Here is a 19,522-nt window from a genome sequence, read left to right as displayed (position 1 = left end):
GTTCTCAGGAAAAGTAATTTACAGTGGAACACACTTGCATTAAATGATGAAAATATTACAAATATATGTATGTCATAAAGTCACAATGTTTTGAAATGCTCAAGGACCCTGGGAACTTGTAATCCAATTTTCTTATTTTACAAAATGGGAAAAAGATTCATACTGGTGGTTAATAAAGGCTGTGCAAAGAAAATCAATGCAGAGTAATTTTTTTCTGTTCATACACTGAGACCATACATCTGTATTCACCTGTGAAGGAAAAATGACATGGCTATTCAGTAGCTTAAATCAAGGAATATTATTACATAAAATTTAAAGTTCAGTGCAGATGTGTGTGTGGGCAGAACACATTTTAATGGTCAAAATAGTAGATATACGTACATTCTCAGTGAACTAATTCACTTAAGTTTTAAAATTTTTCTGACTTTTGAATTACCATTGAAACAACATAGTATCATTTCCTAAAAATTAGTTTGAAAATTACATTTCTCGTTTTTTCTATAAATAATACTGTGGCTTTTTATAACACAAGAGTATGCATTGAAATCTGTCAGTAATGTTTTCTGATGCCTGGTGTTTTCTGAAATGATAGGCATGCTCATGGGTTAGAGGACTTGAGTCCATTGCCCCCAGTCACTGGATTGAGCTAGTCTTTATTATTCCTTTTAGTGTTAAGGAATGAACATTTTAGTATTAAGTACTAAACAGCCTCCCTTCAGATAGTAAACATTTCAGCACAGTGATTGGAAATTCAATATTAGCATGGATTAGTCAGTCACACGGCTTTACTTTTGCTATTAACCCCACCACCAACATTTGAAGTTAGCAGGGTTTCTTTAAAAATAGTGCTTCTTGTGATTGATTCTAAATTTGGTGCTTGGTCCTTCCCTCACAAAGTCGGTTTTAACCTTGACCGTCCACAGTGGAACTGCTTTTATACAGTGTAAAACCCCTCTCCAGTTCCTCTTTTTCTGCCACTTATGAACCAGCAGTGGAGAGGAAAGATGAAACCCATTCCTTTATGAAAGATCCCGCCTCCTCTCTTGCAAGGGTGAGTTCTAGGGTCAAGCAGGTCACTGTTCAGCAGTGGGAGAAGCCGCTGCTGGTCTGAGGCTATTGTGCAGCAGCAGACTCAGACTCCATCTGCTTGGTGGAGTAGGCGCTGGCTTGCCCTGAGAGAGCAGGGTGTTCTAAATCCAGTGCTACCTGAAACTTTGGTGACCCGGGGACTGTAGGTCCTGAGGGTGCTACCAGGAGGGTAGGAGGTTCCATGCTTGGGAAATGTGGTTTTGAGCAGGTTTTAATATTTATTTTGTAACTAATCATTTATTGTTGGACATTAAAGTAGTCCTTTCAAAATTATTTTAATTCTTTTTAAAAGTATTCTTAAAACATCCTTAAAACCATGTTTTAGTCAGCTATTTCGCTGCAGGAAAGGTTTATTTGAGGACTCACAGTTTCAGAGGTCTTTGTCCTTAGGAGGTGGGATCCATTCCTCAGGGGTCTAGGTGAGGCAGAACATTGTGGCGGAAGAGTGTGGCAGAGGGAAGCAACTTGCCTCATCAGGGAACAGAGAGACTGCACTTGCCAGATAGAAATACACACGCATGCACCCTCCCCCAAAAGCCATGCCCCAATTCCCACTTCCTCCAGCCACACCCTACCTGCCTCCAGTCACCACTTAGTTAATTCATTCCATCAGGTGATTAATTCACTGGTTGGGTTAAGACTCTCACAACCCAATCATTTCTCCTCTGAACTCTTCTTGCATTGTCTCACACATGAGCTTTTGGGGGATGCCTCATATCCAAAACCATAATACCACATTAACAAAACCCAAAGCTAGAATTGAGGAAGACCAGTTATAGGTTTGTACTTAAAAAGTAGGGTCAGCAGGCTGGGGTTGTGACTCAATGGTAGAGTGCTTGCCTAGCATGTGGGTTTGATTTTTAGCACTGCATATATATAAATGAATAAAATGAGGATCCATCAACAACTGAAAATACATACTAAAAAAAGGGGGGCCATGCTCAATCTTGCCTACTGAGCTCAGAATGCGTACATTTTAATTTAATCTTAGATGAAGGGGTGGAGTACGGGCAAGCCTAGTCTACAGACCTTCTTACTCTGTTCACGTGGCAGTTTTCAGCAAAAGGAAAGCAGCCTGTCTTATCTTGAATTTGTTGGCTTCACAAAGAATCTTTTAGGACTCTCTGGGAATCAGGAAGCAAATCCCAGCCCTTTTACTTTCTAGCTAAATAACTGTCTTCATCTTCAAAGTGAGGAGAATAATGGTGTGTCAACCCAGGGGCACTGAGAACTGATCAGATAATTTCAGAGCAGTGTCCAGCATGCAGCTTGCCTGCGGTCATCATTTTCCTTTCCCTTAACTGGAACTGTCTATTGCATCACAGAAAGCCTTCCCAGGACTGAGTAGCTTTAATGATTACTTTATCATATGTTATGGTTTTGTACACCATGAATTTAGGCAAGCCTTAGCTGGGCAATTCTGCTTCATGTAGCATCTGTTGTGACCACTTGATGGTTTTCAAGGTCTTAAAATAATTACTTCAGGGCTGGGGTCGTGGCTCAGTGGTAGAGCACTTGCCTAGCATGTGTGAGGCACTGGGTTCGAACCTCAGCACATAGCCAGGCATGGTGGCACATGCCTATAATCTGGCTCCGGAGGCTGAGGCAGGAGAATCGTGAGTTCAGAGCCAGCCTCAGCAACAGTGAGCTGCTAAGCAACTCACTATTAGTGAGACTCTGTCTCCAAATAAAATACAAAATAGGGCTGGGGATGTGGCTCAGTGATCAAGTGCCCCCGAGTTCAATCCCCAGCCCCACCCCCACCTCCCAAAATCATTTCAGTTAACAAGTTGTTGGAGTTGTTGACATTGCTGAATGCGTCTTCTCCGGCAGGACTTGAAAGCACCTCCTTCTGTTCTGTGGTCGTGTGTGCCAGTGTCTGGTGTAGCACAATGTTCTCTTGTGAGGAGATCCTCTGCTTCTCCCTTTCCCTGGCTTTTGCCTGTGCACATGGCATCCTGCAGAAGGTCTGCCTCAGCCCAAGGCCCAAGGATCTAGTTTTGTTCTCTTCTGTGCATTTCAGTGTTTGCTACTAGGTTTGGGTGTGTGGTCAGGCTGGCACCAGGTACTAATCCCATTAACCTTTAACTCTCTACCTTTTAATCTCTGTTGCCTGAGGAGCTGTTACTCAGTCACTCACCATTAGAAATCTCTACCAGTGGCTTCACAGACTTTTATCTTGTTTTTTACTTCTTATTCCTTTTTTATTAAAATTTTTTTTTTTTGTTTTGTTTTGTTTTGTTTACAACCTCACATATGCTGGGGACTGTGGTAGGTTCTGGTTCCACTCACTTTTCTGTCCATGTTCTCCAGCTAGCCAACCGCTGCCCATCTGCTTCTCACCTTTTGCCAACTCCTAGGCCTAGTCACCTAGGCAGGAAGGAGAGATGTAAGGGGAAGAGAGCAAGAGAACAAAGGAAACTTTAGTCTATAAGAGGGCAGGGTGCTCTCACTTCTTGGGATACCACAAAACCAGCCGTGGCCCCCTTTTCCTTCCCTGGAGAAGCCTGTGTTATTGCCTTTAAGTAAAACCTGCTTCATGTGCTTGCCTTGGCGTGCTTCTCTAGTGCTCAAACTTCAACATTGGAGGATGGAAGGAGGAGAAAATAAGGGAAGTTCATCAGGGTATCTACAGGCCAAGCCAACGAAAACTGTCCCACTTCCTGATGTGTGCTGAGACCTGGGACCACGGGGCATGTCGTATCCTGCTTACAGGTGCTCTTCCTGGGCTGTCTGTCCTTCCCCAGAGGTCCCCACTTTGCATCACCCTGCCTGTCCTGCATGGCTAGTGTAAGTTCAGCGTCAGTGATTGGTACTTTCCTTCTCCAAATTTTCATTAAGAAAATGCTCTTCTCTTCTAAGTCTGCAGACGTGTTTCTAACTCTTCTAGCAGTGCTGCTAGTAGTTGCAGGAACTTGTTCAGACTGGTTCTTTTCTGGCTCACATGTGTAACAGCTTGGTAAATCCTTTTATTTCAGGGATCCCTTGGTCTCCAGAGTTTTCTTTAACACTCTCAAACAATACTCCTGCCTTTTATAATGAGTCTGTCTCTCTTGCTAAATTATGTCTGAACTTTTTCTGAAGTGTAGACCATGTCGATTAATTTTTGTGCCCAGCATAAAATGAACTGGACATAGTAAATGCTCTGTAAATACTGTATGTTTATTGTTGAAGCAGTCTTTCAGTATTTTATAGAAATAGGGAACTTTGGCATGATTATTAAAGGTTTTGCTTAGGGATTAAAGATGAACATTATGTAGTATTTAAGAACATTTCAGGTTGAGAGGTTGGGGTTAAATAGAATGAACCATCTTGGCATCTTTTAGGTTATTCACAAACTGGGGCATATTGACACTTATTGTATTTATTGCTATTTAGTCTTTGCACAAAAATGTGATTATTAATAAGGAATGTTTCTGTTATGGGGCGCAACTTAAGAACAGAACAGTCACCACTGAGAAGTCTAAATTTGAGAGTCTTTATTAAGCCGGCCAGCTGACTGTCTCACACAATGCCCCAAAAAATGGCTATTGGGAGAACAGCCCGGACCACAGGGGTTGTAGGGGTTCTTATACCAAAAATCACATCAATCATAAGTGTCTGTTGCTATGATTCAAAATTACAAACTAACATCATGAGATCATTGACAGAGGGGGAAGTGGGTCAAACTGACCCTTACCTAGGTACAAACTAAAGAATGGTTGCTGACATCCACACAATCTCCGTTCACATGGTACATTGATTACTACATAGGAGTTGCCATTGTATATTATTAAACATGTCACACCAAGTAACTGATGATGGGTACAGAGGCGGGTGTTCCCATGGGAGAAGCTTGTTTCCTACATAACATGGAGTCTCAGAGCAAAATGGAATCTGTTTAGTCATTTCCCTTAGAGTCTGGCCCAGAACATTCTCATGGAGCCAGATCTGTCAGTCCATCACAGTCTCCATCTGCATGAATGCAGACGTGTGAGCAACTTCTCTTCCCCTGATCTGTTTGGGGAGTCCTTTGCAGGGTCACAACTGATTCCTTTTTGAAAACCTATCAGAAGTCAAATTTCTTAGGGCAGTGGGTGTGGTTCAGTGGTAGAGAACTTGCCTAGCATGTGGAAAATTCCACCTTCATCCCTAGCACTGGGTTGGGGAAGGGTGGGTGGGGGAATCAGATTTCTTCAGAAATGAGCTGTGCTGCTACTAGCAGATCCTTTTTGTGTGGGATAAATTATGAATGTAAATTATCATGTAATTAAAAGTTTAATATCCAGCTCTCTTTGGATTTGTCAGAGGACACAATAGCTTTGTTAGATTGTTCTTCTGTTGTCTGATGGAGAACATGGCTACTGGTTATGGAGGGTGGGACTACTGATCAGCCTGTGCCTCTGAAGCCACAAAGAACCCAAAGGTCATGGCTCCTCCATCAGTCATTGTGTCCCCATGTGAAGATTGACCCAAAGGTCATGGCTCCTCTATCAGTCATTGTGTCCCCATGCTGAAGATTGTATTTACCAGGCTGATGTGCTCATTATGAAATGATGTTGGACATTGATTTGAAAACAATAATTCTTTTTTATTTTGATTTTTTAGGGCCCTAGAAAGAGTTTGCAATGAATGGTGATACTCAGGCCGCAGTGGTGACATCACCACCCCCAACTACAGCCCCTCACAAGGAGAGGTATTTCGACAGAGTGGATGAAAACAATCCAGAATACTTGCGAGAGAGGAACATGGCACCCGATCTTCGCCAGGACTTCAATATGATGGAACAGAAGAAGAGAGTGTCCATGATTCTGCAAAGCCCTGTAAGAGGAGTGCTTTCTCTGTGCATGTATTATCTTTTTATGCTGTTGTATGAATGACCTCATCGGTTTATCTAACAGAGAAAGTGGTGCCTCATATCTTGGCAGATGGTTGTTGAAGGAGTTCAGCATCATCTGTTATCAGACACAATGAAGAATCTTCAGTGTCAGAAGAAGAGGAAGCCTTTACTTTTCTTTCTTCCTGTCTTAACTGCTTCTCCAGGGGGCTTGCTTATTTATTTACTAATTTTTTGGTACTGGGGATTTACCCTGGGGCACTTAACTACTGAACCACATCTCCAGCCCTTTTTATTTTTTATTTTGAGACAGAGCCTCACTAAGTTGCTGAGGCTGGTATAGAACTTGTGATCCTCCTGCCTCGGCCTCCCAAGCCGCTGGGTTTACAGGCGTGTGCCACTGTGCCTGGCAGAAATTAGTTTTGAACATCACTTTAACAGCATGACACTGGCAAGCCAGTGGGGTAAATCATGATGTATTTTGTTTGCCTCTCTTGTCTGTTTCCCTTGCACTCAGCACTAGCAGCTTCAGATGACATTTAGCTAGCTGCTGCATGTTTTTGCACCTGTCTCTCCCAGAATGCCCTTCTTCTGCCTCTCTCACTACCTCCCTGGTACATTCTCTTGCATTTCCTGTGGAGTCTGGCTCTGTGGGAGTAGTCCCTCCTTTCTGTGAACTGTTTCTGTTACCTGTCCAGAATGGAATACCTGTAGGATTTGTTCTCCACCAGACATTTTCTGAGAGATTTCTGCCTTTACTTAATTCTTCTCACACATAATTGGCACGGCAGCATTTCACAGATAGCAGAAAGGGGGACTTTTTCCCATGCACTCCTCAGAGAATTAAGAATTTTGTGTACATCAAGCACTACGGATAAAGCAGTGAACAAAACAAATGTTTTAAGAGTACACCTGTTAGAATTTTCTGCCATCCCATTTGTTGATAGAGTGGGAGGAAGGAAAGATAGAATTGGATGGTTTTTAGCATCATTGAATAGTCCTGGCCAAGTTTCCAAATTTTTCCATGACTCGGTTTTCAATCTATAAAATAGACATGCTGATGGTATTCCCTTCCTCTTAGGGTTGTGACAGGGGTCAAGTGGGTGATGTGTGTAAAGCTTTTAGATTGTCAGGTGTGATGGGGTGGAGTTGTTAGACACTGTGGGGCTTGGGGCCTGAGCAGCTGGAAACGTGGAAGTGAGCATTCCTGAGACCTGGGAGACTGGTGGAGAAGTCATCCCCATTTCAGCTTTGCACAAGGAGAGCTTTTGTAGGAGTGGGATTGAAGTCTGGAATTCAGGGAGAGATCTAGGCAGAGATCCCAGCGCGGGAGCCCTCAGCACACTGTCAAAGCGGACAAGCTCACCAGGGGAGGAGAGTTGGTAGAGAAGAGGACTGAGGACTGTGCTCTGGGAGATGAGGAAGAACCCGCAGGAGTCTGAGAAGGAGCAGCCAGTGACAGTGGGAAGAAAACCAGGAGAAGCCAAGTGCAGGAAGTAGTTGCAAAGATTGGAGAAGTGGCTGGGTCGAGTATTGCCGGGAGGCTGCTGAAGTGAGGCCTGGCGTTGGTCTCTGGGTAATGTGGTGAGCCGCAGGTGGAAGGCAGAGCCATGGACTCGAGGGTGTAAGGAGAGAAATCAGACTGCAGAGCTAGACAGTTCTTGGAAGCCTTTGCTGAAAGGGAGCATAACTAGAGGGGGTTGTGGAACTGAAAAGTGTTTTCCTTGTCAAATGTGTGAAATGACAGTGTATTTGCATATTGATGGAGCTCTCCAGGGGAGAGGGAAAAGCCCTTGGTCTAGGAGAGGGATTATGGGTACCCTGCCCTTTGGTAGGCGAGTTGGCATGGGGAGCCAGAGTGCAAGTGGAGGGGTGGGTCTCAGCCGCAGTGTAGAGGGAGGCAGGCTGTGGGCACAGCTGTGAGGGCTGGTGGGTTTAAGCAGGAGCTTGCTGAGAATGGGCAAAGGGAGTGGTGTCGGAGTCTGCAGGAGAGAGGGCATGAAGAGGAGTGGAGGAAATGGGCAAGGAGACTCAAGGACGTCCTGGGTTACTGCAGAGGGCAATTCGAGCCAGAGGCCATGGACTCAGGTCAGACAGCACAGCATGGTTATGTGGGCTGTCTTCAATCCTGCCCTAGCCACTTTGCCAAGCACCAGGAGGAGGGAAGAAGGGTTGAATTTAACCAGGGTCAAGATTTTTCCACATGAAATGGTAGGGAGTTGGAGAAATGATTTCATTGGGTCTAAGTTGGTAAGGGCAGGACACAGGAAGGCAAGGGGTGGTGGGAAGGTGCTGGGGTCATGATGGGATGGAAGAAAGGGTGAGTTCACTGCTAGAAGGGAGTAGTTGGGGATCACATCCATGGCCTGAGGATCTAAGAGAAGCACAAGTTACCAGGAATGAGAAGGCCTGGGATGTGGCCCCGGGATTGGGGATGAGGTGAGCTGGAGGAGGGGGATCTGGAGGCTGAGATGCAGGACTAGGATGTCAAGCCATTAGGAGTTGCCACCACAGGATCATGTGAGGGCCTGGGCTGTGCCCGCTGGTGGAGGTGGGTGCTGGGTGTAGGTGGGACTCTGCAGGCCCTCCCTTGTCCCTGCTCAGCCCGGCTCCTTGCCATCTGTACTGTTGGTGCACAAGGCCTCTACACTGTACTTTTTCTCTTTTGTTTCTTCACTAAGGTTTCAACTTCTTATCTAAAGTTTGTCTCAGCCTTTTCATAGATGTGTATGTAGATTTGGAAACCATTAAAATGGGTCGTTTGAACTTTCAGATTGATGGCCCTAAGGGCAGGCAGCTTTTAATTTGGCTTTTGTACCCCCTGTGACCAACACTGTCCATGGAGTACAGGACATCTGTCTCTCTCGTACTTCTTTTTCTTGGTTCTGCAGATTGAACCCAGGGGTGCTGTACCACTGAGCTATACCATCCCCCAGCCTTTTCTGTTTTTAATTTTGAGTCAGGGTCTTGCTGAATTGCCCAGGCTGGCCTTGAACTTGTGAACTTCCTGCCTCAGTTTCCCGAGTTGCTGGGATTACAGGTGTGCATCCCTGCAGCTGTCCAGTAATTATGTTCTGATGATTTATTTCTTGATTGGTTTTTCCTCCCTTATTGACTGTCACGGAATATGATCTGTGATATTATTTATCATAATGTAGGTAGGGGTGCTTTAGAGAGCACTTTTTCTTTCTTTCTCTCTCTTTTTTTTTTTTTAAGTACTGGGAATTGAACCCAGGAGAGCTTTACCATTGAACTACACCCAGACCTCCTTTTTTTTTTTTTTTTTTTTTTTTAAATTTTGAGACAGGGCCTTGCCAAGTTGCTGAGGCTGGCTTCAAACTTGCCATCCTCCTGCCTTAGCCTCCTGAGTTGCTGGGATTACAAGTGTGCTCCACTTGGAGCAGTGCTTCAGTGGGCTCTTGGATGACTTCCTCTTCTACTGCTGAATTACCAGCAGTGGGTTTGTTTTTTGCCTGTATCCCCATGCTGTCCTTGGCAGTTTCCTGCTGATATTCTCCATTCAAGCAGTGAAGTAGAACTAAGTTGAATGGGGGGTCATGTGTGGGTCATCATCCAGGGCACTTGCATTTTCATAGCAGATACCACTTATAACTATTTGACAAGAAGATGAATACGTCTTTCTTTCTTTTTGGTGGTGCTAGGAATTGAACCCAGGACCCTGTGCATGCTAAGCAAGCACTCGACCAACTGAGCTGTATCCCTAGCCCCTAAAGATGAGTATTTCTTACTAGGCTATGTGAAAAAACTGCGTTGAGTTTAGGGAAACTATGTGCTATTATAAGTGACTTTATATTACAAGCATCATCAGTCCAATTGGATCTTTTTGCCTAATATAATATTCTTTGATAAGGGATGTGTATATGAGGGTTCCTTTTTCCACTTTATTTATTTAAAAAAAATTTTTAGATGTTGATAGATCTTTATTTTATTCATTATATTTATATGTGGTGCTGAGAATTGAACCTAGTGCCCCACACATGCTACACAAGCATTTTACCTCTGAGCTACAATCCCAGACCCATGTTCCACTTTAGAAAGGTAATTTTGGTAGCATTTTGGGGGAAATACTGGAAAGCACAAAGTAGAATATGAAAATCAATAGTTCTGTCACTAAGAGAATTATGGTTAACATTTTAATGAATTTACTTATAGTCTTTTCTGTTTAGATGTATATTTGCTCTGAAACTGGTTACATTGCTTTATAACCCTTTTGACTAAAAAATATACCAAGAGCTATTATCTGCCTCTTCAGTTTTTTCAGCTTTTCTTGTTGAATGCATACATGGAATTCTCAGGGTATCTGCTCAGTCCTCTATTATTGGAAATGGAGGCTACCATTCCCCACTAACCCCCTCCTTTATCCTGTATTGGGGTTTTAGGCATGCTAGGCAAGTGCTCTACCACTGAGCACACAAACCCTATTCTTCTGTTTTAAAAGTAATGCTGAAATGAACAAATCTTTGGGCACATTCCTGATTATTTTCTTCAAATAGATTCCTAGGACTAGAATTCCTACTCACATTTTTAAGCTTTCGTTTTATTAAATAACTTAGCAGAAAAGAATATACCAATTTATAGTCCCAGTAGTAATATATGAGAATATCTCTTTCCTTTCCAGCAGTGGAAAGGAAAACAAACAAAAAAAAAATTGGTTTATTTATTTGATAGTCACCTCTTAACACACAGAAATGTTTTTTCACTTGTTTTATCAGGCTTTCTGTGAAGAGTTGGAGTCGATGATACAAGAACAATTTAAAAAGGGGAAAAACCCCACCGGCTTATTGGCATTGCAGCAGATTGCAGATTTCATGACCACCAATGTACCAAATGTCTACCCAGCAGCTCCGCAAGGAGGGATGGCCGCCTTAAACATGAGTGAGTAGTTCTCAAGTGCTTGTGCACACTGTCATTTTCTAGGTGAAATCCTGAAGCTCTCTTGTGTGAAATAGGTGAACATGTAACTGCAGTCCACAGTGTTGAGTGTCTTGAAAATTAATGTGTTTTAGTCAGTTGTGGTGAAAACAAGACTGAACCCAAAATGTCTTAAATGTAGAGAACTCCTTTTCTATTAAAACAAGAGATGCTGTTATTTCCAAGGCACATGACTTTATGTGACTTCAGAGACTCTTTGTGGATTAAAATAACTAATCAGAAATCATGCTCACATGTAGCACATCAGTTTTGACTGAATTCATTTCAACTGCCAACATTTCTTACCCACCACTATTTCCTACCTAACCTACCACTCTTCAGTGCTGCTTGCAAACTAGTGAGAAATAGAGAAACTACAAAAGACAAGCCGGAGGGAAAGTGTCGGGGTGTGAGTGTGAGCCTTGGGAGTGGACCTCTGTGTGGCTGCTGAATTCACAGACATAACACCACCAGGCAGACCTAGGTGGCTTGTGCGCCCCAGTCTGACCTGCACGGGGTGTCCTGCCTCAGCTGCTCTGACTGCTGGGTTGCCTGTCTGCTCTGCCTGTTCTCAGCGGGTGCTGGTAATCACCAGCTGTGCTCCACTGATGTCTGTCGGGCACTGAGGTTTGCCAGCTCAGGCTTTTGTCCTGAAGACTAATGGCTTCTAGCAAGGCTTTCGTGTTTTTTTTTTTTTTTTTTTTTTTTTTTTTAAGGCGGTGGTACTTTTTTTTTTTTTTTTTTTGCAGGTTTTCATGTTTTTACATGGGTTTCAGTTTTTTGTGATATTTAATATGAGTTAGATAATAATAGATTTTCACTTGTGTACCATTTCACAACCAGAGATGAAGCAAATATTTTTCAGTAATCTCAGCCCCTCCAAAAAAAACGGAAAAGAAAGAAAGAAAGGAAAAACAATAGGAAACAGACTTTTCTTCCTCTCCAGAGTCCTTTTCCCTGCTGTGCTACTGTCATGGCTGGGACCCTGGCACAGCGTCCAGTGCAAGTGCAAGAGCTTGGTCCTGGCTGTTGATCAGGGTTTGAATGCTGAACCAGCCTTGCACTTTTGAGATGAGCCCTACTGATCATGACTTTTAAAACATTTACACATTGCTGGATTATTTGCTAAGGCTATGTTAAATACTTTTTAGTGTACGAAAGTTCACGAAAAGCATTCATCTGTTTTTTCTTGTGATGTCTTTGTGTGGTTTTGGTAGCAAGGTAATGCTGGCCTCCTAGAATGAGTTGGCAAGTGTTCTGGAAAAGTTTGTATAGACTCGTTATTATTTCTTCCCTAAATGGTTGACAGAATTCATAGTATCATCTAGGCCCAGAGTTTTCTTTTTCTTTTCTTTTCTTTTTTTTGGTACTGGGGATTGAACCCAGGGGCACTTAGCCACTGAGCTACATCTCCAGTCCTGTTTTGTATTTTTATTTAGAGACAGGATCCACTGAGTTGCTTAGCACCTTGCTTTTGCTGAGGCTGACTTTGTACTCGTGATCCTCCTGTCTCAGCCTCCCAAGCTGCTGGGATTACAGGCGTATGCTACCATGCCCTGGTCTAGGCCTAGAGTTTTCTTTGTGGAAATGTTTATAACTGTAATTTCAGCTTAGTAGAAATAGGATTTTTTAGGATATGTGTTTTTAATTTTTAGTTCTATTTTATATCTGTCCTAAAAAGCTAGCTTCTGCTTTAATCAGAAACCTTAATTTTGTCTTCTGTTCTAACACATGTTTAATGTTGTAAATTTCTGTTTTTATTTTTTGGTACTGGGATTGAACCAGCGGAGTTTAACTACTGAGCCATAGCCCCAGCCCTTTTTATTTTATATTTTGAGACAGGGTCTCACTAAGCTGCTTAGGGCCCTGCTAAGTTGCTGAGGCTGGCCTTGAACTTGTGATCTTCTGACTCGGCCTCTTGAGTCGCTGGAGTTATAGGTGTGCACCACCATGCCTGGCAATGCTCTAAATTTCTTTCTAAGCATGCTTTACTGCACACTACAAATTTGGCTTCCTTTTCTTTACTTACTTCTAACTTAGTAATTAATATTGAAGAGCTTGATCTGTCTTTGAAGTTTTTGAGACTTCATAACTGAATGTGGAAGATAAACATCTCAGAACCTTTGTTATTTGATTTACATTTGATAAGTAACAATATTTGAGTCTTGTTTTTCTTCATTTCAGGTCTTGGTATGGTGACTCCTGTGAATGACCTCAGAGGATCTGACTCCATTGCATATGACAAAGGGGAGAAGTTGCTGCGGTGTAAATTGGCAGCATTTTACAGGCTGGCAGATCTCTTTGGGTGGTCTCAGCTCATCTACAATCATATCACAGTGAGTGTTACCATGGGGCAGGCGCTGCCCAGGCTGTGGAACAGCATATCCAGCACCACCTCCTTCCGTGCAGGAGAAGAGGGAAGCTGGCCAAGCTTTAATAGCCCTTGGAACACTTTCTCTTCAGATGCTTGACTAAAGCGTCATAACCTGAGGATTGGCAAGTTTGGGTCAAGAGTTATGAGAGTAGCTGCTCTTTATATCTTCTTTCTGGCCTGCTAACCTAATAAGTGAGTGTTTGCCAAATTTACAGGCAGTTCCTAAAATTCTTTTTATACTTAAAAACCTAAGAATAGAGGTATTTCCTTCCAAACTCTGATCAGAGCCTTCTCTCTCTCTTACATTACTTGTCTCTTCAACTGCTCCAGTTTGAAGCACTTTTTTCCCCCCTGATATTATCAGTCCATTTCTTTCTTTCAGTTCATTCTTGTAACAAATATTACTGGATATCTACTTTCTTGTACCTGGCCTTGTTCTAATTTGAATTATATCTGTGAATGACATGAGTCTTACCCTTGTGGGTAGTTCCTTCTGCATTCTGACCATCAGCCCATTATTTACTTGCTTTCACGATCCATCATTTCAGTCTTGTGTTGCTTGCTGCTCCTGCCTCTGGGCAGCCAGATCCTGCTGCAGGTAGTCTCATCACAGAACTCACTGGCTTTCCTCATAGATCAACAACCCCAGTCTCAGATGGACCCCAGGGTTGCCCGGCAACCATAGGATGTCTCTCTTACACACTCACTAGTATTTAAGCCTTTTTGGCAATCTTCGAAACTCCTGACCTCCCCCTAGCAAATGACCTCATTATGCCACAGAAAAAAAATGGGATATTTTAACCATTCTGTACTCCTGACTGCCTGTTACAGGGTCCTGCCTCTGACTTCCTCTGCTGGCCTGGAATTTCATTTGCTCCTGCCTTTTTAGATTCGTAAGGCATCAGCAGGTTTCTTTCTTTTTTTTCATTCTTTTATAGAGATGGTTTTTTCTTTGATCTGCTTCCTTGGGTTTTTAAACTTATTGCAGTCTTCTGTGTGCATGTGTATGCGTGTGTGTGTGTGTTTCCATTTAATTTCCTTTATTGGATAATTTAAAATTATTACTATAGGACCTGCTGTTGTAACAAGTGTTTCTCTTAAGACTTAGATAGTTCCAACTTTCCCCGCACCCCCCTCTTCACACACACACACACACAGAGTGGTTTCCGCATGTGGACTCATACCTAGTGGTGCTTGGTTCAGTTCTCTTATGGACCATTTGACCTCCTGGGGTGGTGGTCTGGAGCCCACCCTTGTGGCCAGTGTGCTGGGTGTTGGGGCTGGACATTGATCTCAGGCAGGGATGCTGAGTCGCCCTCTCACTTTTCCGTTTTCATTGCTTAATGTGAACTTCTTCACAACTTGAAAATGCAGTGTCCTACCTGTGTGGTATGCACTCATGTGGGCTGGAAGTTGCCCTGCTTGTTCCCCATAGCAGTGACCTTCCCTCTGTATGCTTGGTTGTTTGACTTTGTCCACAGGAACGTCAGCTCCTTGAGGGACGGTGCTTTCCTGGTCTCTGCTGTGGCCCAGCATCAGGAACGGTGCCCACATAGGATAGATACACCATGAATACTTGAGGGTGATCAATGGAATGAAAGCCCGCTGAGCTGAAATCACCTCAGTAAAACTGCGCTTGCTAGGCCTTTTGACGTTTGCTCGGTGATCCAGTTAGCCTAGCACAAGTCTCGGCTCCCTGGTGTCTGCTGGAAAATGGCTGACCTCTGGCTCATTATACTTGACAGGATGCTGTAGTGGAGATTCAAAGCTGAATAGTTGCCTAAAAATTAGCTGCATGAAAGTGTTCCAGCTATCACAGGAAATGTAATCCATAGCTGTAATAAAAGCTCCACATTCTTTGCAGATTTTAAAATGCTGCTGACCACTAGTCCTGTTACACTACTATGTTGATGTCGGTTTGACTCATGTGAATTATGTTTTTCTCCTTTAGTTGTTTAGGAATTGACAGGATTAAAATGTCATAGTTACGTGTTTTAATCTCCTGTGAATGATTTGCTTGGATCTTAATATGAGTGAAAAGAAATCCAAGTTACCAAAAATATTTTGTTTTGTCAAGTAGAACTAGAGTCTTTGAGGAAGAGATGTTTTTTAAAAAATATATTTTTAAATTTTATTATTTATGGCTTCTGTTTTTTAAACAAAGTATTATCCTATAGATACTTGACAGAAAATAAATATTAATTAAATTTATCAGTGCAACAAAGTGGACCAATAGTTCATTCTGCCCTTTCTTGAAAGTGGGTCATGGGGATTTTCCACTCAGGGGATTTAAAGTGCTGACAGGTCTCAGAGGACTGGATTGGAAGGTCTGGACTAGGTCTTTGGAATGAGATTGTGTTGGATTTAGAGCCTTTGGGGAGAGGAGGGACAACCCAGAGAGGCCCTGCTGGCACAGTATACTCTGCATCTTTCCTTGTGGTCCTTAACTGGTGTCTCTATTTTGCACTTTCTCATTTTTGCTTCAGACTCAGAGAATTCTGTATTTTAAACGTTTTTTTAAATTAAAATATACAGATCTGTTAAGCTCACAAAAGGAAGTCCAATAGCCTATTACTCAACATCAATTTGAGAGAACATTATATTCTGTGAAAAATAAACTTAAGTGAAACATGACAAGTCAGACATTATTAGAAATGAGAACATATGAAATGTATACTATTTACAGTAGTGTGAGATATGTGTACACATAGACAAAGAAAAAATGATTTAAAATAATTGTTTAAAAAAGAAATGTGAACCCTGACAGCATGCTTCCAAAATTTGCACAGTAGAACCAAAGACTAAGAATAGCTAAGATTCCAGAATAATGAGGCAGATGTCACACTTAACATAAAGTGATGGTAGCTAATACAGTGTGCTCTGGGCAGTGGAAGAACAGACAGACCAGTTGGACTAAGGAGAGCTCAGAACCAGATCTTCATGCCTTAAAATTACCTGTGAAGAAGTTGAGTAGCAGATGTCCAGAGAGGCGGGACCAGGCTGCAGTTGGAGCAGAAAGACTCAGGTTGAAAAGTCACAATGGAAACTCACATTAGATTCCTCCAATGCTGTACATACAAAGCAATCCTCATGAATCAGACCTTAATATGAGAGGCAATGCTTTAACAATTTTAGGACAGACTTATAAACATCACTAATCTTTAACCTTTGCTTTAAGGAAACAGGTCTGGAAGCACAGAAGCAGCTGGGATAAAAGAAAAGATTGACAAGTCTGACTGCATCTGAAATGAACAAATTTCTCATCATTAAAGGATCATAACAGAGCTGGGTCCAGTCACACACACCTGTAGTCCCAGCAACTTGGTAGGCCGAGGCAGGAGAATTACAAGTTCAAGGCCAGACTGGAAAATGTAGCAACACCCTATCTGTCTCAAAATTTTAAAAAAATGGGGGGTGGGGGGAAAGGACTAAGGATATAGCTCAGTGATAAAGCACCCCTGGATTCAAACCCCAGTACCAAACTTTTTTAAAAAGAGCTATGGAGGATTAAAAAAAAAAAAAAAAAAAGCCTACTACTCATTCCCTTGGGGTATAGGCAGAGATAATGAGGACTAGGGAAGAGCCAATATTCAGAGATTCAAAGAGACTGACAGTTTACAGAACTGAAAATCATGAATCTACAAATACAAACTAAAAATAGTAATATACATAGTGTCATGAATCTGCAGATTACCAAAGGCAAAAAAACAAAAGCAAGAAAAATTGTAAACCAGGCATGATGGACACACCCGTCATCCCAGTTACTTGGGAGAATTGCAAGTTCCAGCCTGGGCAACTTAGTGAGATAGTAAGATCCTGTCTCAAAATAAAAAGTGAAAAGGGCTGGGGATGTTGCCTAGTGGTTAATAAGCACTCCTGGGTTTAATCCCTGCCACAAAAAAAAAGAAAAGAGAAAAAAAAAGAATTATAACCTAAGTGGGTGTAGTGGTGCACACCTGTAATCCCAGCTCCTTGGGTGGCTGAGGCAGGTGAATCATAGGTTTCAAACCAGCCTGGGCAACTTAGTGAGACCCTGGCTCAAAATAAAAAGGTCTGGGAAGTAGCTCAGTGGCAGAGTGTCCCTGGGTCTGATGCCCACTACTGCAAGATAAAAAAATTTTAGAAAGTTACAGTCTGGAAGATTTTGCCCCATATAATTTGTAGCCAACCAATTAATATCCAGGATAAAGAACTATCAATAAGAAAATGACAAACCAGTATAAAATACACAAACTATAGAACAATAACTTCACAAAAAGGGAAATGTCTTTTAAAAATATGGAAAGATGCTCATTAACCATGAAATTGTCAGTTAAAACCACAATGAAATAGTATGTTGCAGATATCAGATTTAAATTTCAAAAAAAAAAGATGGTCATGGAAGCGCAGAACTGCTGAATGCTTCGTACAGGGATGTGCATTTCATGACGCCCTTGGAAAGGCACTGGTGTCACCTCCTCGTTACACCTGGAGAAACTCGAGCATGCACATCAGGAGCCAGGCACAGGAACATCACAGGAACGTGGGTCATATAGCAGAAACTGAAGCACGTACCTTGAAGGGAGAGTCGATACATAGGCTGCAGCATTTCATGCAGTGGCTGTGCACAGCACTGAGACCGAGCCGTAGCTGTGCTGTGGAGGAACTGCAGGAACACATCGTGAAGGTCACGGCTGACGATGCAGAGTGGGTTCCACCAGCGTGAGGGTCATAAGCAGGAATCAAATGCATGCTGGGCAGAGATGACTGTGTACATAGGACAGCTCTGAGGAAGGGAAAGGCTATTTTTTTAAATATATTTTTTAGTTGTCAATGGATCTTTTATTTATTTATATGTGGTGCTGAATATCAAACCCAGGCCCTCACACATGCCAGGCAAGTGCTCCCCCACTGAGCCACAACTTCAGCCCAAAGGCTGTATTCTTAATATATAATTCAGAATAGCAGTTACTTTTTTTTTTTTTTTAATTTTTTTTAGTTGTAATGGGTATTTATTTATTTTTATGTGGTGCTGAGAATCAAACCCCAGTGCCTCATACATATTAGGCAAGCACTTTACCACTGAACCACAACCCCAGCCCTAGCAGTTACTTCTGAGATTTGGAGGAAGGGAAATGGAGCTCCTGAGTTATAATTATTCTGTTTCTTAAGCTGGCCGATTGGTTATTACATGACTGCTTGATTTGTTATTACACTTAAATTGTTGAATACTTTCCCTTTTTTGTGTCCCCGACTATCGAACTCCTGGCCTAACATATGCGGGGCAAGTGCTCTACCATTGAATGACATCCACAGCTTGAATTAGGAGATCACATACCATCTCAATATCTTTGTACATGGGATTTCAAAATAGAAATTTAAGATAAGCCAACAAAATCTAACATTGAGTTTTTCTTATTTCCATCCTCATTTTTTCTTTATTCCAATCAATTACACAAATTCCTTCACTTATTTTGTTTTGACCCAACTAGGAAATTAAGGCAGTTGCTTTGTTTTATTTAAGATAGTCAAAAAGGTCAGTATGCTTTTTTTTTTTTTAATTTTAAAAATATTTTTTAGATGTTGATAGACCTTTATTTCATTCATTTATTTATATGTGGTGCTAAGAATCGAACCTAGTGCCTCACACTTGCTAGGCAAGGGCTCTGCTACTGAGCCAGAAACCCAGCCTGGTCAGTGTGCTTTTTAAGGCAGAAGAACTGACTTCAGGAAATAAAACACATAGCTGAGTCATCATTGATGGGAACATGCTTTGGGGAGGTAGAAAGCATGTATACACTTTGGAAACCCCAAGAGAGCCAGGACTCGATTAATAGAGCTTTGTGGGGATTCCTGAGTCCAGTTGTAGAGAAATGGTTCATTGATGACAGAGCTTTACTACTCTTCCTCCTCCTGCCACCAGCGATAGTGGTGGGATAATGTCATTTATCCAGAGCTTTCTGGTGAGTGGGAGCCCTTACCTTTCTCATTCTACTGAGAGAATCAGGTGAGCTTAGAATGAAGGTGACATTAAGGGGAGCAGGGATAGTTTCAGGTACCTGAGACGTGTCAGAGAGGCAGGGCTTGCTGTGTTGCACGCCAGCAGCTGTGGTGAAAGAGGTGCCAAAAGGATTCTGCTCAGTGTGTGCTGGAGCTTCTGCTTAGTAGGTCTGTCCAGGTCTTCCGTTGCTTACTGCAGTACCATGGTGCCCATTACATAGCAGGCTCCCAGCAGGAATTGCTGAGTGAAAAACTGGAGCAGGCCCCATTAGAACATGGCCACGCCGGCCCCTGGCTAGCCTGGGTTTTCTTATGGGCAGGACTCTTCTGTG

General features: G+C 42.5%; 1 protein-coding gene across 9 annotated transcripts in view; it reads left to right on the top strand.

Moving 5' to 3' along the window:
- The window catches only part of ADD1 (adducin 1), a gene marked incomplete at its 3' end in the record, with an annotated part of 69,146 nt that overhangs the window by 26,086 nt on the left and 23,538 nt on the right, over positions 1 to 19,522 (top strand). For 8 of the 9 annotated variants that reach the window (XM_079154400.1, XM_079154403.1, XM_079154402.1 and 5 more), the window contains exons 2-4: positions 5,677 to 5,891; positions 10,639 to 10,801; positions 13,022 to 13,173. In XM_079154400.1, the coding sequence (XP_079010526.1) occupies positions 5,697 to 5,891; positions 10,639 to 10,801; positions 13,022 to 13,173 (510 nt within the window). In that variant the 5' untranslated portion in view covers positions 5,677 to 5,696. Of the gene's footprint in view, positions 1 to 3,670; positions 3,805 to 5,676; positions 5,892 to 10,638; positions 10,802 to 13,021; positions 13,174 to 19,522 lie in introns of those variants that run through there. The other variant, XM_079154401.1, reaches the window with a different exon arrangement.

This window comes from Sciurus vulgaris, assembly GCF_902686455.1.
Source record: "Sciurus vulgaris genome assembly, chromosome: 9".
Classification (NCBI taxonomy): Eukaryota; Metazoa; Chordata; class Mammalia; order Rodentia; family Sciuridae; genus Sciurus; species Sciurus vulgaris.
This window is presented reverse-complemented; position numbering and strand designations above follow the sequence as displayed.